Raw genomic sequence first — 23,196 nt, 5'->3', positions numbered from 1 at the left:
GGATAGGGGCCAAATGCTGTCAAATGGGACAAGTTGGACCAAAGCATTTACTTCCATGCTGTGCTTCTCTAAAACTCTAAGTTATTGGTCTGAAATCTTGTTGAGCACCACAAAATTCAGTTTAATGTTCCTAGAATAGCTCAGGAAACCTTACTGATGGCTTGCACGGACTATCTGTAATCAGGGACAGCCAGATCTGCAGACCCATCCCTGGCTCTGTATTTTGTTGCATATTTCCAATCAGCTTGTTCAGAAATATTCTTATACTCTTCTGGAACAGTGGGACTTGAACCTGAGTCTCTTGGTTCAGGAGTAGGGACAGTACCGTTGTAGCACAAGAGGCCCTTGGCTCTGCTTTGTAAAGGGTTCAGGTGATGAGTTCCAACTGAGTATTGTCACCAAAGGAGTTTGTGTTTACTAAGCTTCACACAAAGACTAATTAGTAAGTCCCCATGGACCTCGTCAGGGTTATCACATCCGTCCCTCCAATCCGAGGGTTTCCCCTCATTCCTGTGACTATGGGGCCTCCTGTGTCATTTTGCCTATGGCCCCATTCCTGTTGCGCTCCAGATCTGACGGGGGTGGGGTGGGGGCTGGTGGTGGTGGGGTTGTGTAATAAGTAGATGAATATCTCAAAGAGTCAATGCAGGGGACACATCCTTGGTGGCATGTCCATTCAAACAGTTACCTCTGTGGAGAGTTCCTGCCAGAGGTAGGCAACATGTTTTCTTTATTGTTATAATCTTCTGCCCAGTTTTGACCATGTACTGTAGTGGACCTTTAGTTTTCCAAATAGCTCCCAGGATCCCTGGGGAGCCTTCACCGAAGTTCCTTCTGAGGACCGTATCTCCTCCTAGTAATTTTTGAGACCAAGGGAAAATTGAGATTCCATTGTATTCTGCGGCATTGGAGCCCCTTTTTATGGCTTTTATCTTCTCTTTGACTGGACCTAATCTGACTTTGCATCACTGTTCCCGAGATACATTCCAAAATTTACCTGAAACCCTCATTTTTTCCTTTTTAGCTGGACACCAGCCTCAGAAAACAAAAACCAAAAGACCTTGTTCAAACTCTCCACATGTGCCTCTACAATAGTTCCAGAGATTAAAATATCTTCCAGACAGATTGCCAGTCCGCGCAGCCTTTGGAGGATGTTCTCCATTACCTTTTGAAAGGTATCACAAGTCAAAGATACAGCCAAAGGGCAAGTGAATGAGCTCATGCAGTTCTTTGTGAGTATTTATAGTAATGTACTTCCTGGATGACCCCTCCAAGCTTAGGTGGAGTTAGACATGGCTCATTCAGTTCGGAAAATATGAGCCCTAGCCAGCTTTTCATCCAAGTCTTTCATGCAGCTCAGTGTGTCTGTCTGAGTGGGAAACCCTGTTGATAATGCCCACAGAGACAGGCTGATTTGTTGGATTTGACAACTGGGATTACTGGCACAGCCCATTCAGCCTGTTACCAAGGGAACTCATACTCAGCAAATTCCACAGTGAGATTAATTAGTGATTTCCCCCATAGACCTTAAAGGTGTTGTTACAATTGCTCATCTGAACTGGTTGCCACACTTTGGGTTTGATCTGTACATCTCTCAGACGTGAGGCCACTTTCTGTGTCCTATCTTTTTCTGGTCTCACCCTGTGAAGCTTGCTGCCAGAGCTCTACATTAAGGACCTGTTGCTAGACACAAACCACAGCCGATTATAGCAATGTAGGGCACCAAAAGTCACCCTTTGCCCCAGGCCAGCCAAAATCCAGCAGCTTTCCTCTGCTGTCCCACCATTCCCCATGAGTCACAACCTACTGCAGGAACCCCTGGATCCCTCCACAACCCCAGAGGGATGAGATGGGTAGTGGAATAGACACTGAGCTGACACCCTATCAGCCGGGAAGTGAAGGAAGACAGCCAATGCCCCAGAGTCAGTAAAGTAGAGCAGTCCCTTCAAGCAACGGTTTGAGTAAACCCTGGAGGAGACCCCTCAGCACCACAGCTCCTAAAAAGATGCAACCAAGCAGCAGGCAAGACATGACCTAATCCTATTGCAAAAATAACTCCAAGCTTGAGTCCTGGGGTCAGGTCCCTCAGGCTCCACTCTCGGAAGGCCCACTAGAGGAAGTACGGTATATAGAGAATTATACTTTATGTCTTTAAATTTATTTAATTTAACAATTAGTTTATTCACCAAAGTAGGAATTGAGCCATTTTAAGCCCAGTATTTCAGGTTACACAATGCATGTATTACGTTTTAATGATTAGTTTTCCATGGCATCTAACTCCAGTTTTAACATTGCTCCTTCGCCTAATGCCAACATACTTAACCTTAGGCATATACTCATCAAACAGATAAACAGACCATGGTGGAAAAAAAATCTTGATTGGCTTCAATCTCTCACGAAAAAACGAATTAAAGATTGATTTCTCTGTTTTTAAAACATTTTGTTTTCTCAAACCACTGAAGACCCTCCCGCTGTTGTACTCCCCTGCTCCATAACAGCATAACATATGACCCACCTTTTCTAATTCAAACAGCCACTTATTAAGAACAGACAAAGAGTTCAAAGATGTAATAAGTTGCAGAAACAACTGCAAGACCAGAAAAAAATAGACAACAATATTCAATACACAACGAAGCAGGTGGCCTCAATTTTACCAGGTGTGCCTGGGGTGCACTTTATGAGCAGGTTAGTTCTGAAGTCAGTTTGAATTTCACTCACCCGGACAGGAAGAAACCTGAGGTATTTTACCTCCATGAGGACTCACATGGTGCGCAGGCTGGAGGCCAGCTCCAATATGGTAGTGCTGTTGCATATTCAATAATAAGAGAACATTCTCAAGTCACTTTGGATTGAATGGAACTACTCTAGGCTAGAGATGGCTTTGAACCATAACTGATTAACTAACTTAGATCAAATCAAAGATCATATCTGGGACTACTCAGGTTCCTGCAGAACATACCAATGTGACGCATGTACCATCTAAGCCGTCAGAAGAGCTTCTTTTCTGTACAACTTAAAATGTTGACACATCTCATTCTGGGACAACACAGTGTGGAGCTGGAGGAACACAGCAGGCCAGGCAGCATCAGAGGAGCAGGAAGGCTGATGTTTTGGTTTGGGACCCTTTTTCAGAAAATGGGGAGGGTAGTGGGAGCTGGGAAATAAATAGAGAGAGGAGGGATGAGCTTGGAGAAGGTAGGTGGGATGGTGGTAGGTGATTGCAGGTAGGGAATGATGGAGATTGGTCAGTGGGAAGGGTCGCATGGATAGTTGGGAGAGAAGATGGACAGGTTGTGGCATGTCAAGGAGGTATGGATGAAAGGGAGGGTTGGACATGAGATGAGGCTGGGGATGGGGAGATTTTAATGTTGGTGAATTCCGTGTTTAGGCCATCGGGCTGTAGGATCCGAGGTCCGAGGTGTTTCTCCTCCAGTTTGCAGGTGGTGTAATTGTGACATTGGAGGAGGCCCAGGATGGACGTGTCACCCAGGGAGTGGGAGGGGAAGTTAAAATGGTCAGCAATCAGAAGGCGTTGTTGTTTGTCACATACAGACTGGAAATGCTCTACAAAACAATCTCTGAGACTATGCTTGGTCTCACTGATGTAGAGGAGGCCACATCGGAGCTGCAGATACAATAGACCAAGTTGACGGATATGCAGGTGAGCCCCTGTCTGATGTGAAAGGTTTGTTTGGTGCCTTGAATGGAGTTGGGGGTAGAGGTGTAGGTGCAGATGTAGCATTTCCTGCGTTTGCAGGGAAAGGTGCTAGGGGTGGTGGGGCTAATGGGGGGTGTGGCGCAGGCAAGGGAGTCATGGAGAGAGCGGTACCTATGAAAGGCAGTTAGGGGTGGGGAGGGAAATATATTTTTGGTAGTGGGGTTGGATTGTAGGTGGCAAAATTGGCGAGAATGATACATTGGATACGGAGGTTGGTGGGGTGATACACAAGGACCAGGGGGATTCTGTCATTGGTTTTGTTTGGGGGAGGGGGTGTGAGGGCAGAGGTGCGGGAAACACAAGAGATGCAATTACCAGAGAGGGGAGGTTACGGTCCTTGAAATAGGAGGATATCTGAGATGTTTCAGAGTAGAACGCTCCATCTTGGGAGCAGACGTGATGGAGTTGGAGGAATTGGCAATGGGGGACGCATTCTTGCAGGAAGGTGGGTGACAGGAGGTTGTAGTCTAGGTAGCTGTGGGAGTCAGCGGGCTTGAAATAGATGTCAGTTTCAAGGCAGTTACCGGAAATGGAGACAGAGAGGTCCAGGAAGGAGAGGGAGGTATCAGAGATGGCCCAGGTGAATTTGAGATTGGGGTGAAATATGTTAGTAAGATTGAACTGTTCCAGCTCCTCGTGGGAGCACAAGGCAGCACCGATACAGTCATCAATGTAGCGCAGGAAGAGGTGGGGGCCCAATGGCTCATGATCCTAGCATACAGAGTGGTGTTGATATGTAGCCCACAGGCTCTGATATTTCCATTCCCAATTGGGAAATATCAGCTACAACTCATGCTGTGCCTTGGAGGTCGAGACATAGCAAGTGAGTGGGCAAATTCCTTTGATTACATGCATAATTAACCTCAGTACCACAGTTGCCATAGGACCACCCAACCAAAGACATCTATGCTGGAGTTGATTTTCTGAAAAGCACTGAAGGCTTGCTGGGGAAGCTGCTACACGTAGATGACTTTGCAAGAATTATCTCTAATTCACTTATGGTGGAAGGCTAAGGTTAACTTTAATCATGCATCCATAATTATTATTTCCAGTCACAGTGAACTCATGTCGGCAGCTAATCAGTTTACATCAGCAAGCTCTCACTTTCATATTCATTATTCTGCATCATCCAGCAGTTCATGCTCAATATAACCAACTTCAGCAGCACTTTCACAGAAGGTGACTCATATTGACAGTAAGTTTTGGCCCTGTGGTTTTCTATTAAAATAAACTAAGGCAATCTGCCTCTCACCTAATTGTGAGAAACAAGGCTTTATTCTGGATATCATTAGTATTTCGCTTAACGGAGACTCCTCAGTATAGGTGAAGTCTCAACATTATCTCCCCATTCTGTGTGGAGATGATTCTAAGTGCAGGGGAAGAAAAATGCTACAGTTATTCTCATGTCTCTGCGCGAGTGAAAAGGCACATCAGTCTTGCATTTTCCCCTACACATGCTGGGTTTCCTGAGTGGCCCAGTTGTCATGAGATGCAGGATGAGCAATGCAGAGGTCATCAGGTCACGTTCACAGTGCAGCAAGCTGCAATAATTCCTTCGGAGTAGCTATTTTTCAAAAGTATTTAGTGTCTATAAATTGCTTTCAGATAACCAGAGGTAGTGACAGGTAGTAAAAATTGCAAGGCTTTCTCTAAGTAATTTATGGTACCAGGAAAGATTGGCCATAAAACCTGCCAGGTTGTTGGAGAAGCCCAAGTTAGCTCAGAAATATCCTTTGGGGAAGGGATGGATCATGCCTATAAGTGATTCCAGTAGTCCAATAAGTGACTGATTGGTATTGCTGAAGGAACGGGCAATAAATACTGCTTCAGAAGTGTTACCTAGATCCAAAGAGTAAATGTATTTTCAAAATGTGTGGATGAGAAAGAGGCATGCTGAGGGTAATTTATCTCTACCCTACCCAATCTGAGGGCTGAAAAAAGAGGCAGTGCACAAACAAATATTGTTTCAAGAATATCTTCCCTTACTAGCTGCAAACTACCCGCATCCACCTTGAGTTTCAAGCAGGACTCAAACTGGAAAGCCAACATCCATCCTTTAAAGGGACAGGAGTTGTACTGTGATATCTGAAATTGGATCCAGTGCTTCTATGCCCATTGTAAGGTGTTCGTACAATTGCCAGGTAACAACAAGTAGAGTGTGTGCTGCACAGGTCCTGACCATTAGCAGTGATGTTGACCACTCTATCTTTACAGGGACCTTTGGACGCTGTTCCAAAAACAGCAGCAAGATATTTTCCTACTGGTTTTTATTGGATTAGGACAAACATGAATTCTTCTCTTGTCTTCACAAGACTCTCACATCCTGCTCCCTCAGGCATGTCTCCCCTCCGCCATTTAAGCATTCACTTTGAACTGAGCACCAGGGAGAAGCCAATTTATGTCTCACCCTCTTGACTGGTGAATTGCATTGAATTCTCCAACATTACATAGATAAGGCCCATTCATAAAAATATTGGGAAGTTGAAGCTGATGTACTGAAAGTTCTTCATTTGTTCATTCACAAAATGTAGGCACTTCTGGCAAGGTCAGAATTTATCGTCCATCTGTAACTCCCCATGAGAAGGTGGTGATGAGTCATTGGGCTAATGATGTGCAAATACTGAAAGTATTTTTTTATTTTATTGCATGATTGGGTAATCATGCGTATTTAATGTGATGGCACCTGTGTGACAACATGCCACGTAACATTCTTGCAGAAAGGTACTAGACCTACCTTTGAATAGCTACTGCTGTACCTTTAGAGCCCAGTAATAAGTCATTTGTCGACTAGCCTGAAAAATGGTAGAACTCAGATAGTACCAAGGTCTATGGTAAAGTTCTAATCAGCTGCTTCATGAATAAATCTCCTGATGTATGGTCTCCATTAGTTCCCTGTTTCAGTGTTCATGTTGCCAGTGTAAACATAACAGTCAGGAAAATTAGGGATAAATATTAGGGACAGAGTTGGAAAATTTTGAAACAGCAATGATGAAGGAATGGTGTGTACCTTAAAGCAGGACTTGGGGGTGACTTTCTTCTCATGTTTCTGCTGTCCTTGCCCTTTTACTTGGTGAAGGTGCATCTTGTAGGTGTCACGCCCCACAGCTATAAAGAACAATGTGAATGTTTAAGGTGGAAGAAGAGGTGACAATTAAAGCACTTTGTCATGGATGGTACCAAGCCTCTTGCATGCTGTTGCTGATGCACACATTCAGACAAATAGAGAGTATTCCTTCACATTCCTGACTTGTGCTTTGCAGATGGTGGGAAGTCTGTGGTGAGTGGAGGAGGTTGCGTCATGCAATGCAGAATTCTCAGAATCCAACTTGCAATTCTAGCCCAAGTGTAGCTGACAGGAAAGATTTAACAGGCCAATGATTTTTTTTTCCCCTAGAAGTAGAAGCTGAGCAGTGACCTGATAGAACTCTCTAACAGTGTGAAGATATTGATTGGGCACCCATTGAAAAGGTGTTTTGACATTGTGAATCTGAAAGAACAGGCCATAAGTCCAAAGAGGTCATTAATGAATCCAAAAAAAAATTCAGAAGAAGTCTCATTTGCCCAGAAAGTGTTTAGGATTTGTAAATTCTACTCTACCATGTTGCCAGATAGAATAGTTGAGCTGAATGTGTTAAGAGGATATTATAAGTGTATCTAGAAGAAAGGACGAAAAAATTTGGAGACAGTGTTTGATTAAGCAAGGGTGAAGGAGGTTTATCTAGAAGATAAACCATGACACACACCAGATGAGTTGAATGGCCTGTTTCTGAACTGTACATAGCTTTTATTTTCACGTAGAAGATAAATCAGAAATTAAGTTCTGAAGTGCTTTGCTGCATTAGCCCCCATTAACAAGGCCGCTAGCAACTTCATTAGGGTTTGGGGGAAGATATGGGAAAATTTCTCGGAAACACCTCAACAACTAAAATGTAAAACATGCCCACAACATCAATGATAGTCACGAACAAACGGTAAACTGGAGCAAATGAGGAGCCTGCAACAGCATGTTGCAGTTGAGGTTAGAAAAAAACTATTGACAGTAAAAGAGTAACATCAACATGGCAGATCTTTGTAATCCTTGCTGTGGAATGCACACTATAAATAAAATCATTAGTGTCTATTTGTCAAGTCTCTATATATAACTCCTGATGTGGTCGCATTGAGTTGATTGCTGGAAAGTTCTGAGCTCCCTGTGCATGATCAGAGGCACATTTATTTGTGATGAAGTTATGTATGAGGCGCAGGGCGGCTGTATAAATATAGTCAGATACAGGAACATCCCGGTACAAGCTGCTTTCTTTACCTTCAGCACACTCATTTTGAAGGACACATTTCCTCAGTTTGAAGTGCACATTTTCTCTTCCCGTCCCTTAGGAAATGGCATTCTCACATCCCTTTTTCCTGAGTCGGTGGGATGCCTTGCGGAGCTGCTATTCTCCCCAGCGGTTATTTGATCAGGACTTTGGGCTCCCTCCTCTCTCTGAAGAGCCACTGAAGGACTGGATGCAGTGGGTAGAGAATCGGCTCAGCTCGAGCCCTTCTGACAGCACAATACCCAATTACTGCCCATCACCCCTGCAGCGGCAGCTGGCCGGGGGAATGTCCCTGATCCAGCAGACCTCGGGAAACTGGAAAATCAGCCTTGATGTGAGGCATTTCGCCCCTGAGGAGCTCCAGGTGAAGATCCAGGAGGGTTATTTAGAGATTTCAGGTACGTAGACTCTTCTCTTGAAGAGTACCTCCATGCCCACACTTTTGGGGAATAATGGGTAAATGGTGGAATGATTCTCATACTGTTGAATTGCATCCTGAATGTTCCTTCCATGGTCAGCAGGTTGTGGTGTGGAACTTGAAACTGGAGTTTCTGGAAGCTACATATAGTCACTAGCTCTGAGTCACAAGACTTCCTTAGATATATCAATGACCAGTAATAACTCAACAACCTCTTTTGCATCTCGCATTTTAAGCGCTCTACTCCTAATTGCCATGCTTTGAGTTACATAAACTTCAAACATTGCAATTCCTTCCCTAAGACTCTTCAGCTCACTATTCTCCTTTAAAGCATCCCTAGGTCTCTTTGATGAAGCATTTAGTAACTTCGTATGTCTTTCTGCAACTTAGTGTTAAGTTTTGTTTGACGTGCCAGTTTTTTATGCTAATAGCACTATACAAATGCAGGTTGTTGTGACTGCAATTATTTGAGAATATTTTGAAACATTTCACATAATCGCATTTTCTCCACTTTTCTTTTTGTCGCCTCTTGAAAGCACTGACCTGCGATGGTCTTCTGGTGCCTACCTCAGGATCCAATTGACCATTTTACATAGATGGGTGCGGACAGGGTGAACCCAAATTTGCATTGTACCAGTGAAAGGTATGCCACATTGGAATTCACTGCAGAACCAAATTACCGTTGCTCCTTCAGTATAAAACCATTCATATTGCAGCACACCCTCACCTTAGTTTGTGCCCACAAAGTGCGGTGTGTTTAAGATTTAAACGTGTCTAATCCAACGTTGGAGAATATCAATGCCATGTTATTTTGATAACATTACCAAAATATTAAGACTTAATTACGAATCAGTTGACAAAGGATAATTGCTCCAAATTATGAAACAATAGAAATGTTGAAATTCCCTGTCCATCACTGTTTCAAAATTAAGAATCCTTTTAAGTTGTATTCCTGTCTCCAAATTTGTCTCAGATATATGTCCGGATAAGCATTCATTTACAGATGAAGCATCATATTTCAGACGTTCCTTTGCTTGCTTATTGAACTAAAATGGTTAGATTGCACTACTGTGTTTGAGTGCGCATCACTGAAACACCAGGGAGATAGAGACACAGCGCAGGATTATGCCGTATAACTGAACCATGTGGGGCAGGGGGTGGGGGAATTATGTTTGGTGAATATTTGGTGAACATTGCTCCTTTCACTGCTTTCCTCGGTGCACCATTTTCACAGAAACACTGCTTGCTTAACACCACTGCACAAACAGTACCCAGGTGCATGTGAGGGAGCAGAAAGGTTTGACTGTGAATTTCACTGCGCAAAATCTCTGTTCTCTGGTGTAAGAGGGCTGGGTTCAGATGGAAAAATTTGAACTATTCAATCTTGGATCACTGCAACTATCAGGTTACAGGACAAATCATAGAGGCATATATAACAATGAATGCACTTCAAAAGTACATAATGTGCCTTGAGGCACCCAGCTCTCGTAAAAGCATTACATAAATACAAGTCTTTCTTTCTTCTTTTATAAGAAATTAAATGTTACAGAATAGGTAAATCTAGAACATCATTACGAGATCCATATCAAATGGTAAAAAGGCATCAGTGTTCTATAGATATGAGCTGAGGTATGAACTGAGAGTTCAGTTTTCATTTGATTGAAGAACTAAATTAATATTGCGAAATCAAACATAATGGTAGGTTGCCATTTACCTTTAAGCCTAAGTTTAACAAATTTTTAAATGCTTTGAGGCGATCTGCTGAGAAAGTAGAGTTGGGTCAAGGATAAGTCATGATCTTATCGAAAGGCAGACCAGTTTTGAGGGGTTGTATGGCCTACATCTGCCTTTGTTTCTTCTGTACTATTTTTTTGTTTATGTGCATTCATCAGATATGGGCATTGTTGGCTAATTACCCAAATGGCAGTTTCCTTCCCTAAAAGGCAACAGTGAGCGCAATGTGTCTTTCTAACCAGTGACAATGGTCATCATTCAACTCCAGACTTTTAAAACATTGAATTCAAATTTTGCCATCTGTCTTGGCAGGATTTGGATGCACATGCCAAGAACATTTTCCTGGATTAATAGTGATAATACCCCTTGGCCACCACTTTCCTCATTTGAATTAACAATAGGATTCGGGGTCACATTCAAACAGGCAAAAAGGATAGACATATTAATACATCATTCTTCACAACCACAGGACTTTGCAAATCATTTTAGAGTCACTGAAGTACTTCTGAGGACAATAAAAGTAAAAATCAAAGTGTCATTAAGAATGAATTGAGTGATAATATAGAGAGATTCTAGATTTATGAACTAGCTTGGGTTTTCTCATCACTGTGTTTTTTGTAATCTCATAGAACCATTGCTGTTCATGACACAGGGCCATGTGCATTGAAACAATTCAGCTACAAATTGGAACTGGCACATACAATAATGAATCAAATAAATGGATAAGAACATTTAAATGCTTTCAGGTTTGGTCCACAGAAGGATTTACTAGCACAACATTCAGACTAATTCTTCCCTGCAATTGGAAAGACTTTTACAAGTTCCCATCACCCACGGTGCATGCTCGATCCATTTTTTCCCCTGAAGATTGCAGTCAAAGTCCCCAACAGAGTAGGAACCCAGTTTGCGTGTTTAAGTAATCCCCATTCGTTCTTAGATGAAGCTGTTAAATGGATGTGTAACCATCGTGTTGTGTTCATGAAAAGGTACCCATTCCTGATTTTCAGTTGCTAGCTGCCATTATTTAGGTTTGAAAACAGGCACTACAAGCTTAAATATTACCCATTCACCTTCCTGTCTCAATTCCTGAATTATGTCCACATGGGTTAGAATGTTATCACTTGGCTTTGGAAACGTATCGCAGTATGTGCCAATCCCACATGGAGAAAAAAACATTAAATTATGTGTGTCGAAAAGATGTAGCCCTTGAAAATACCTTTATATTCATCTATTACAAGAGATTTACAACCTTAGCACTGTGTTGATATGCGCTACAAGATACTATAAGCCAAGAACTGATTTTTATGCAAGTTTTTGAACATGGGCAAAATGGTTGCAATCCTGCAGCACCACACCTGAGTTTCCACTCTCACTGAATTCAGTATCTTTGGAGGTGTCTCGTTTGGTCCTTGTTGTCTGATCAACTTGAATTACAGACAGCTTCTTCAGTACTTCCTCCTTATCAATTTTAAATCCTTCTTGTGACTGCGTTTTCTCCTCTGCCACCCTTGCCTGAGCAGTATCTGCCCCATAGGTAAAAACAGATGTAAAGTATTTATTTCACACCTCATTTACTCCTTTTGTTTCTAAGTTTAGTTTCCCTTTTTGATCTGTAAGAGACTCTACCCCTTTTGCCACACTTTTGCTAATGGTAGAAGATACATGATGGATAGATACCTTATAGTTGACTTGGGGATTTCCTTTTATACTAGCTCCCTTTGTTTTTGTAATCCCTCTTTCCTTCTTGCCTCTGCTTTTTCACCCCATTTCTTAACCTTCTGTATCCAGCTTGGTACTCGATTATATTTTCCACCTGATATATGTACCAGACACTTTTATTTTCTTCTTTAACTTAATTTCAATCTCCTTTTCATTCTGGGAGCACTGGATTTGGTTGTCCTACCTTTTCCTTTTGAGGCAATAATTACTGAATAATTTATTTTGAACATCCACATACTAGCAGACAGTAGCAAATACACCACTGTAAATATCAAAAAATTAGTTGTATATGTGACCAAACTTTTATCAGATTGTCATAGCATGTTACCATTATCTGTAACATATTATCCCTAAGTAAAGGCCAAGATTGTTGGACAGAACACTCCAGGTGTACCAGAATTAGAAATTTGATTTTTAAAACACCATTTAAAATCAATTTGGTGACAGCACTCAAAACAAAGATGCGTCCCTTCATCATTGACAATAACGATCGCTGCACTAAATGTATAAAATGCAACACAGCGTAAACCAGTCAATCTTTGAATAATAAAAATTACCATGTTCATGCTTCATGGTCTTCAGGTAGACAAGATGCAAGGTTCTGTACTAGAAGTCACCCCTTTCTTCTTCCTCAGACATGTTTAGCTGGAGCTGACATTATGCATGCAGTATAATCCAAAAGAAAATCACAACTATGCACTTTGTTTCAATGTCTGTGGCATATTCTTGCCATCTCACTGAGGGACAAAATCATGAATGCTGCTGTCTTCTCAGACACAAATCTCCCAGGTATGTTTGCATTTGTGAGGCAGGGGTGATTTTACAGCCAGGGTCATATCAGCAGGATGGAAGACAGACACCTTTCCAAGGATGATCAGCCTGAGCAGGGAGTCAGATCAGAGGAATGTCCAAAACTCCACTTTAAGAATGCTTAAAAGTACAACATAAAGGCCCTAAACATTGATTTTTGCAGCTGCAAAATGCTAGCAATCAGTGGAGGGAGAAAGAAATGTTACTTTTATGGGTCAGTGTGCATAGCAACAGATGCCAATGTTGAAAACAGCGGCTCACACCAATTACTTAATAAATTCCTGACATACAGCACTTGTGAAAGAAGTTGTGTCTCATGGATTGGTCTCTTCAGTCATCAGCAATCGTGTATCATATAAAATTAATTCATTGCCAATGAATTCACTGCAAGCCATCGCCATAAGCATATGGAAGGATGCTTCTTCTGACAGTGGACTTTATGTCATTTGCATGTTAACAAATCTGTGTTCCTGGTATCTAATTTAGCTGTAGGTGATGCTGTAAAACACAAAAGGCTGTACTTTCAGGGTGATTAAATGCAAAGACAATAAGACTTAAAATAAAACATTTAAAAATGTGATGTTCTTCGATCAGTGCAGAGGCACTGGCCATTTTACACTGTAATGTCATCAGCTCCCTGAGTCTGTTGCACCTAATCTGAGCTTCCCTTCCATACAGATTGTCTGGTCTGGGTCAAGTGAACATCTCTCTGGCAGAAGAAACTAACTGACCCTGTGCTAGGATAGTTTAAAAAAAAATCAAAATTATGACCAAGCAGAAAGTGCTAAAAAAAAACTCAGTAACTTGCAACATCTGGTGGAGACTTGCATTTGTAGACACTAGATGGTGCTATTATCTGGATAATTGAAAGTTTTGCTTGTTCTATTTAATCAAATCAAAGGCTTTTGCCAATAACTGTGCATGAACATCAATGTCAATATAGCATTCTGCTCATTGCTATTATTAGCAGAAAAAAATTAGCAAGTTAATATTTCATTATGTGTTTCAGTGTGCAGGTTTCTTTGCTTATCACTGCTATGAAATAGCTTGGGATGCTTTACTACATTATAGGTGCCACTTAAATGCAAATATTAGCAATTAGTTTAAAGGATCAAGGAACATCACACTAACTATACCATCATTTATTACAACTCTATAAATATTTTGTCTTTCTTAGCGTTCTGTTCTGAAATTTGCGCTACAGTTGCGTCTGGAAACACCTGCAATCTGAACTCAAACTAACCACAGTTTAAAAATCTGTGCCTTTGTAAGTTGTTTGCATAATCACAATCCGTCCAAGCCTCTTCGATGTTTTATGTCTGTCTATCAAACTATCCATCTGCATGAATTTCTGCCTGTAAAACTGACCTCATCCATGATCTCAAACATGAGTTTTCTCCAGCTGCATTTTATCAGGGTTCATTGAGGCAAGTATCTTACAACATTGTGACCAGATTTCCAAGCAGAGCTGAAATCATACTCAGTTTGTCAGTTATCCGTTTGCATCTTTTCAGAAAGTTTTTAAAATGTTTCCTCATTAAGACCTACTCAGTTTTTAATTCCTCTTTAACCCATTTTTTTTTAACTAGGCAAGCTAAAATCGGTCTGAAAAGCTTCTCTGTGTTACAGATTTTTTTGGTGAAATAAGTTGAAACTTAATCATTCATTGCGCTGTGTGTTTGGTTTCTCCTTGTGATCCAATTGACTTTGATTCATTGTTGTCACATGTACCTAGGTACAAAGAAAAGTTTTGTTTTGCATGCAATACAGGCAGATCATACCATACAAAGTGCTTTAGGGTATTAGAACAGAGCGAAAAATACAATGTCACATCTGCAGAGAAGGTGCATAAAGAGTGAGACCAACATTAAATTTATAAATTGAGAAGGTCATTCAGGAGTCTAATTACAGCGGGGGAGGAGCTGTTGTTGAATCTGTTGGTCCATGTGTTTAAGCTTTTGTATCTCCTGCTCAGTGGAAGAGATTGGAAGGGGCTATAATCTAGTGGGAGGGGTTTAAGATTAAAAAATTATAAGGACTTCCAATTTCTGGTTTCGATACTTTGAGACTGGACTTCTTATTGGTGACTATTATTTAAGGGAGACTTTTTTTAAAAAGAAAGTGGAAATAAATTCATTCAATGCTCTTTCTACACATCCAATTATACCTACAGAATTTGTTGCTTTTTTACAGGGTATAGTCAGTGAAAAGGAATGAAAGTTCCACAGCTTGGCATGGAAATATAAGGAACAGTGTGTTTAGAGGACATGGCTGGGCATGGGCAGCTTGGGGGACTAAAGGACAGATGGTTGGAGGAGTATGAAGGGGTAGGGATGAGATATGGGAAGTGTGTGGTGGGACAAGTGGGCTAGCTGAAACCAAAATTTCTCTGACTCTCGCTACCTGCTTTGAGAATGAAACTAAAGTAAAATTACGACTGGTTTGTGACGGAATTCAATATGCCAATGTAGAGGGGCTAGTAGTATAATAAAGTACAATAAGTAGTATAGAAGTCCCATATCGCAATGTGCCAGTCTTAGTCTCATTATAGGAGGGGTATATGGGCTTGAGGTAAGGCATTTAAATTAAGGATTCATTTGTATAAGGGGAGGCAAGCATTTTGAGTGAATCACTGAGTCAATCTTAATCCTCATAGTAAAGTTTGCAAGCTCATAGTGTTTGCAGCCTGAGATTCTTCTGCATTCTCTTCCCCATTTTAAATGTTGTATTCTGCTGTTGTTAAGGGAGATGGAAAGAGTCAGGGAAAATCTAAATATCTGAAAATGATGGAAACCATTTTGTGCTGTTCAATGTTTCTCTTGCTTGATGGAATGTAAGATGATTAAAATCAAGACATATCATGCTCTCTCCTCCTTTAGCTCTTTCTTTTCCAGGACTTCATGTCGATATGGATCAACCACTTCGTCTCCCCAACTTCATACAACATGAAGGCATTTTAAATTCAGGACAGATGCCACTGTCTCCTTGCTGCCATTCTTTCTGTAGGGCTTGGCCCTTCACCCATAAGGTTCAGTTGAAAAATATCAAACAATTGGAGTATTTGCTAATTTGTAGAGTGTTTAAAGAAAAAGTTAAGACCATAACAATGGCAAAGGAAGTCATAAGTTTTACTTCCATATAATGGTATGCTTCCCCATTAACTGGCCATGGTATTATTGGAATACTGGAAGATTCATCTGAAACCATATTGCTTTGATTTTTTTTGTGTGAAACTGTTGCGCAATTTTGCCAGCAACCCTGAAAATTCAGGATTTAATTTATATATCTGATTGGAAGCGGGATGGGGGAAGTGACAAGGACAGGTAGATATGTTCTAAAAATCTGAGGTAAGCATTGCCCTATTAAAATCAAAGCTTGGGCATATATGGCCATTTTACAATGTTTTGAAGTTACTGAATCTCAATTTTGTTCCGTTTTCAATTTTCTTCCCTGATATTTTGAAGGAATTCACTGATGTTGAAGTACTGCTCCATAATGCTGGCTGCCTTCCAGCACCTCACCTCACCCATGGCAGCTAAACTGTGGGCAATAGCCCAGACACTAAGCACAGTCAAGTTATTTTACATTGGGTGACAAAATAGGTTGGATTTTTCTATCCTTGTCCTATGTACATTTTCCACCAGGAGGTATATTTTTATATTTTTGTATACAAAGGGTTGTTGTTAAGTAGCTCCTTCAGCAGGATATTTCTAAGCTGATTTAGCTTAATTGCTAATTAATAAATATTATTCCGTTGAACTTATACAGGAAGATAAGAAAGTACATAAGATCATTGTAATGATACACATGACTGATTATGGTCACATAATTATTTTGAACATCATGCCTTCATAATATGGCTACAAATTGTGACAAATAGATAGATGAAAATGCTTTTGTTTTCAGGAAATCACGAGGAAAAACAAGATCAACATGGGTTTATTTCAAGAAGTTTTACCAGAAAGTACAAGTGAGTACATTTTCCTTTGTTAATCAAGCCGCTACATTGGTAGTTGACTTGAATGTTGTGTTTAATAAGATGATTTGTACTTGCAAATATAATAGAAACAGCTAGGAGAAGAGAAACACATAAGTATGACTGCCTAGAGAGAGTTTAGACAGTCTTTTATTAAAGTAGCGATTTATATTTCACACAATCTGGTAACAAAAAGAAAATGATATAGGTACATGTGAGAATGGAGGCCAGTTAGTGCAGTTGCTGAAATGACATGTGGTTCAGTTTAACAGCAATGGCATATAGTAAGATAAGTCTGCATTTTGTGAGAGAACATTAACAGGCTTTATTTAATGTAATTCTACACTAAGGATGACAAGAGAATGTCTCTGGGACCTGCAGACCTGAATCCCAGTTCCATGTGATCTGCTGTGTCACTATGTCAGATCTCCCTGTACGCAAGCCTGGTAGTTTTTATTACAGCAATTGTAAAGTAAAAGCTTTACTCCCCAGGACACAGCTTTGTTTCCCATTCTATTTGAGGCAGACTTGGGAATTAACTCCTTACCTTGCTTTGAGAATAGAAATCATCATTGACAAAATCAAAACTCTCCAGAACACAAGATGACGTATCAGCAGATAATAACTGTTGTATGTGCTGTGATGCCAACCACTACCAGCTTGTGGTCAGGGTATTTTGCTGCCATCAATGGCTTTCCTTGCCTTGGTCTAACACTGGTTGGTTTGCAGTGATGGAGGGAAACCACTGGAGAGTCTTAATGGAAACTGACTCTTGTTTTTAACAAGATGTAGCTTATTGCACTAAGGTACAAGTTACGTGAGTAAGTCAAATATTCTTACAAAGACTATGAGGAAATCTAAACGGTAAGTAGGGCTTCCTCTTTGAGATCCAGAACTGCTCCACCTTTGTGCCTCCTGCAAGTTTTTATGACATCATTGCATTGGGTGGAACTTAATGCAGCTTCGTTTGATGCATTAACCATTTCAGAACCATTTCCTCAAACAACACTCATGCTATACCATATGTGGGAGAGAAACATAAAGGAGGTGTCAGTGAGTGTGTAATTGCATGTGTATAATTATTTCAAGATTCATTGAATAATTTGCAACAACAAAAACTGGCTGCTTTTTCGTGGTGTCACACACAGGGGAAGGCTAAGGGCACTTTTCAATTCAAGCAGTTCAAGAGAATGGCAACGCAGTAACAAAATAAAGGTTCGGAAAGTGAGATAGGCAGGAGAGGGCTTGAAAGAAGGGATTGAAGTGAAGGGAGGGGGAAAGATTGGAAGGCATGGGAGAGAGGAAGGGAGGTGAAAGGAGGAGGATGGGGAGTGCAGCAGAGAAATAGGTCAGTGTAAAGATGGGAAATTAATGACATTGTGGACAGTGCAATCTAAATTTAGAATTGTAACTTTTGGTTAAATTTAGTCCAAATGTAAACTGGGTGCCATAGCAGCATTTAAAGATGAAAAAACAATTCAGTAAATAAATGTAACAATTTTATTGTGATAAATACAGTATGCTGATTTTTCAAAACAATGTGTTTGATCTCTTCATTCATACAATGAAAATGCTGTCACTGAGATGATCAAAGCAGAAAAAGAATAGGAATCATTGTGAATTTTCTGTGAATTCTAATGTCCAGGTTAATTGCACAATTACAGGTTAATGCACTGTCATTACATTGTGTATCATGAATGTTGAAAAGTTAGCCTAATGCTTTTCACATTGAAAATATTTACAAAGTACCATCGATAGAAATAATGCCAGTGGACTGAGTACCTCCTGTACCTTTTGTAGGTATCTCAGATACCAACTGTAGATAGTCTAGATATTAGAAAGAAACAGAATCCTGCAATATACATGGAAGATGTTGTATATGGAATAAACACCAATCTTGAGGAAGCACCATGTTACAGAATTAATTCTGTGTTTTTAGCTTGCATAGCACATTTGTTGGGTTTCTCATAAATAAAACTAATCCTTGTTCCTCTTCTATTTTAAAATGTGATGGTAGGCTTCCTTCAGATGTGGACACCCTGTCTGTGACTTCATCCTTGACATCTGATGGGATCCTAATTGTGGAAGCTCCACTGCCTAATCCTGCTGTCCAGGTCCCTGTGGAAGTAACAGCTCCTGCTCAAACAGAAGATAAATCTGAAGCTGAGAGGGAAGTGGAGGATGAGAAAGAGAGAGAGAAGATAGATCAAGGGAAGGAGCTAGAGGAAGACACAGAGCTTCCAAAGGAACAAGGCAAGGATGCACCACAAGAGGTGGAGCCAGACAAAGAAGAGGCAGAGCAAGAGAAAGTGGAACTGCAAGAACAAGACCAGGAAGTGACCAAAATGAAATAAGAATTGGTGGAGAAAAGACAACAGGCAAACTTGATAAGGAATGTTTCAATTAAAAGACTGCTAATTAGCCTAAAGCAAGCTATTATTTTAATAACGTTAGTGAAAAAGAATCTGCACTAATGTAGACAATTGAACAAGAATGTTTGACAAAATCTGGAATCAATCACATTTTGATGTCAGTAAAGCAATGAGAATATTGAGAAATCCCATGAGATATTTGCACTAACTGAACGTGTTATTTAAAAGTATCTTAAATATTTGATTTACATAATAAACAGCCAACATTTGGAACATTATGTTTTGTACTGGAACTATTAACAAGTGCCTCTACTTTCAATATGTTGTAGAAATAACGGATATCTGAATGTGGTTACAAGGCAATAATGTACTCTTCAAATTCAGAGATGCTGAAAGTGCAAAGCTTTTTATGATTTGTAATTGTAGTTTAAAGCCTAAGGTTAGGTTGCATGTAATTTAGATGTATAATCATGTGCTGTTCATTTTCTGGATGACCAGACTCCATTTTGTTGGTTCTTTGCCTCTGCAATCTCTAAACAATTTGTGGGCAGTGATTGCCCACGTGTGCTGTGCCCCGATGCACAATGACCCTTGTGCTGAAAAATTTACCTGAGTTTTGTGATAAATCATTTACTCTTAACTGCAACACACTTGTAACTAGAACATAATATAATCATTTGTAAAAGTGGAAAGAAATACAAAATTACTGCCATCTTTTCTAGTCTACATGATGGTTGAGGGAAAATGTGACCCATGCTTACTTTAAAGTTTCAAATAGTACTCCCTTTGAATCACCATGAATACAATAGCAGAATATTATGCTATATATGTGAAGGAACTCAAGTGTCTTACGGCCATGATTTATGGGCACCATTGTCGCTCAGTGGTTAGCACTGCTGCACAATTCCATTAGCTTTCCTTTGAACAGGTAATATTGTGCATGTCATTGCACAACAATAAATATATGCACTGTTTTGACATTCCAGAATTGCATGGTTCACTGACATAAAGGACACAAGGACATATGAAGCTAGTTGTGACCTGTAAAGTGGTGAACTGGTGCAGTAAGTTATGAAAGGAGTGCACAATAATGTTGGACATCTGAATTATCCAGTTTCTTGGGACCCCAATATTACACCATAGATATTTGCCATGGAATAACTCAGTGAAAGTAAGGCACCTTTGGCTAATCTTCAAGGAGAGAGAGAAGCTGAATAGGTTGGGGCTAATTTTCCTGGAACATTGGAGGCTGAGGGGCTATGTTATAGAGGTTTATAAAATCACGACGGGCATGGAGAGGGTAAATAGGCAAGGTCTTTTTCCAAGGGTAGGGAATTGAGTTAGTTTTATTGTCATGTGCACTCAAATGAGTGCAGTGAAAAGTTTGCCATGGTGCCCTTATGGTGCCATCTTATGTAAAAGGTATACAAGTACAGAGACTTAAGTATTTGGTACAGAGTTGAAAAAATAATAAACAAAAGTCTAGCATAAGAACAGAAAGCTTTTACAAAGTACTTGTATTACAGTCCTTTTCACCAAGTCTGTGCCAGTACCAAGCCTTCAGATTGCACCAGGCCACATTTCCAGGTCACACTGGGCTTTAACACCCAATGCCTCATCTGCCCGCAGCAGCTTCTGGTCTGGGACTTCCCTCCCCGCACAGGCCTTGATCTGGGACTCACCTCCCCACTCACTGGGCTCCGGTCTGGGACTCACCTCCCCGCTCACTGGCTTCTGGTCCGGGACTCATCTCCCTGCACACGGGCCTCCAGTCTGGGATTCACCTCCCTGCACTGCCCTCTAGTCTGGGACTCCCCTCTCCATGCTGGCCTTCCATCTGGGACTCACTTTCTACGCACTGGCCTCCAGTCTGGGACTCGCCTCCCTGCATTAGCCTCCAGTCTGGGACTCACCTCCCTACGCAAAGGCCTCCGGTCTGGGGCTCTTTTCCTCCCACTGGCCTCCGGTCTGGGACTTACCTCCCTGCGCCAGCCTGCAGTCTGGGACACACTGCTGGGACTTGCCTCCCTGCACGGCCTCGTCTGGGACTCGGCTCCGGGACTCGCTAGTGACGGCAGACAATCTGGGATTTGCCTCCTTCAGTCCCCTCTGGGTGAGTTTAAAAAATAAAATGTTTGAAAAAAGATCTGTAGAAAAGACAGAAAAGGGAAAAAGCAAAGAATGGGAGACGCAGAGGAGCATGGCTGGAACATCCTACTCTGACACCATCTTGAGTCCAAAACTAGAGGGCATAGGTTTAAGGTGAGAGGGAAAAGATACAAAAGGGACCTAAGGGGCAACTTTTTCACACAGAGGCTGGTATGGAATGAGCTGCCAGAGGAAGTGGTGGAGGCTGATACAATATTTAAAAGGCATCTGGATGGGCACAAGATTAAGGAGGGTTTAGAGTGCACAGGTCATATGCTGGTAAATGGGACAAGATTATTTCAGGATATCTGGTTGGCATGGACAAATTGAACCGAAGGGTCTGTTTCTGTGCTTATGACTCTGACTCTATGAGATCTGGACTCAATTATGAAGATCCAGGACAAGGTCACCTTTCTTTCTTCCCAACCTAAATGAGGAGATAATGAACAGTAGGACAGAATTAATATTCACAATCTGTTGATGTATAAGTAGTCTTAACCTAGTTCCTGGTGGATATGGAGCAAAATGCAAAGCCACTGCTAATTGGCATCTTCTATAGCAGTCACAGAATTACTTTAATGAAAATAGACAAAGGTCATGTACAGAGATAATGGGAACTGCAGGTGCTGGAGAATCTGAGATAACAAAGTGTGGAGCTGGATGAACACAGCAGGTCAAGCAGCAGCTTAAGAGCAGGAAAGCTGACATTTTGGGCCTAGACCCTTCATCAGAAAAAAAAATCATGTACAGTCTTGGCAATCTTTTGTGACTGGACAAAGGTATTTTATTTGGCTGAGCAGTGGGAAATTTCTTTCTTTATCTGACAGTGACATTGTTGGTTCATAAACAGCTCATGTTGCAACTAGGTGTAATCCTGGGAGTCCTCAATATTGACTTCAGGCTTCTGGAAGTCTCATGGTTTCAAGCCAAGCAAAGAGGACGCTGCTGCTCAGCCTCTTCACTTCTCATATTCCTCTTTGGACCTTAATTGCCAATGATTTAAAATGGGCCTGTGTTGGTGACAGTGATTTACTTTTGAGTACAAAGATATAGTACTTTATGGTTTTGGAGCGGTAGTTTATGGTGTACAAACTTCCCAAGATTTCTGCCCCGGGCCAAAGTTGTAACTGTATGGTTTGTACCCCTAGCCCCTTGCTTCTGGTCCAGATCCAAGGTGAGACTTCCATTCTTCCCAAAGTTTTCTAAGCATCCCTCATCTCAGATTTCTGGTAAATCCTATGTGCCTCTTGAAATCTTCTCTCAGTCTTCGCCAATGAGAATGAACCAAACCCATGAGGATACACCCCTTAAACCAGAACCACAGAAATATTTATACATCATGTAACTTTCATACTCAATATTCTAGATCATTATGAGCCTGGACAGTTTCACCTCCATATCTTGAGCTTCCTCTATCAACAATGGCATAAACATTTTATACCCATTGTTTCTGATTTCATGGTGATGATGCAAAAGATATTTTGACAATTATGAGCATTCAATTAAATGTGTTCTAACCATGTCAAAGTTTTAGTGCATGAAAATCAGTAAAAGTATTATGATTACATTTCAACAGTTATGTACATTGTGCATATTAACATTCAAAGAAAAGATAATAGATTAAACCAAGGCAACTGGTGACTTCCCTTGTTTTAACCTGGTGACAGTGTATTTTTGCAACATCAATGCATCTACAGACACACCCAGACCCTTGAATCAGCCAGAAACTTCTGCTAAAAATTTGGAGGAATACATAGCATTATTTAAATCTTGCAACGCCTAATCCCTCAAAATACCTTCAACAGCTCATAGTCCTCCAACACTTTAGGTGCAAAATCTGGGTTCCTTCACTTTGAATATCTCTTGGAGCAAGCACTGAGGGAAAAAGTATTCAGGTCTTCAAAGTTTATCACAGTGTATCCTATTGGTAGCATCATTGGTCAAGTTGGCCAAATGCTGGAGGTAGGTAATACTTGTAACATGTAAGT

The 23,196-nt window shown here is 40.9% G+C and overlaps 1 protein-coding gene across 1 annotated transcript; it reads left to right on the top strand.

The window, feature by feature from the left end:
• The first annotated feature begins 7,902 nt into the window (after positions 1-7,902).
• On the top strand, positions 7,903-22,728 carry si:dkey-1k23.3 (heat shock protein beta-1). Its single transcript, XM_048556380.2, has 3 exons — positions 7,903-8,429; positions 16,619-16,682; positions 18,706-22,728. The coding sequence occupies exons 1-3, from the start codon at positions 8,096-8,098 to the stop codon at positions 19,040-19,042; spliced, it is 735 nt and encodes a 244-aa protein (XP_048412337.1). The 5' UTR covers positions 7,903-8,095; the 3' UTR covers positions 19,043-22,728.
• Positions 22,729-23,196: the final 468 nt, after the last annotated feature.

This window comes from Stegostoma tigrinum, chromosome 26 (assembly GCF_030684315.1).
Source record: "Stegostoma tigrinum isolate sSteTig4 chromosome 26, sSteTig4.hap1, whole genome shotgun sequence".
Taxonomy (NCBI): Eukaryota; Metazoa; Chordata; class Chondrichthyes; order Orectolobiformes; family Stegostomatidae; genus Stegostoma; species Stegostoma tigrinum.
The sequence above is the reverse complement of the archived record's forward strand: the minus strand, read 5'-3'. Positions and strand labels throughout refer to the sequence as shown.

Bases quoted from the DNA above. Each gene is read 5' to 3' on its own strand.
- si:dkey-1k23.3 (XM_048556380.2), top strand. From the start codon at position 8,096: ATGGCATTCTCACATCCCTTTTTCCTGAGTCGGTGGGATGCCTTGCGG. The intron at 8,430-16,618 runs GTACGTAGACTC...TTTTGTTTTCAG, and splicing joins GGGTTATTTAGAGATTTCAG to GAAATCACGAGGAAAAACAA. The intron at 16,683-18,705 runs GTGAGTACATTT...ATGTGATGGTAG, and splicing joins AGTTTTACCAGAAAGTACAA to GCTTCCTTCAGATGTGGACA.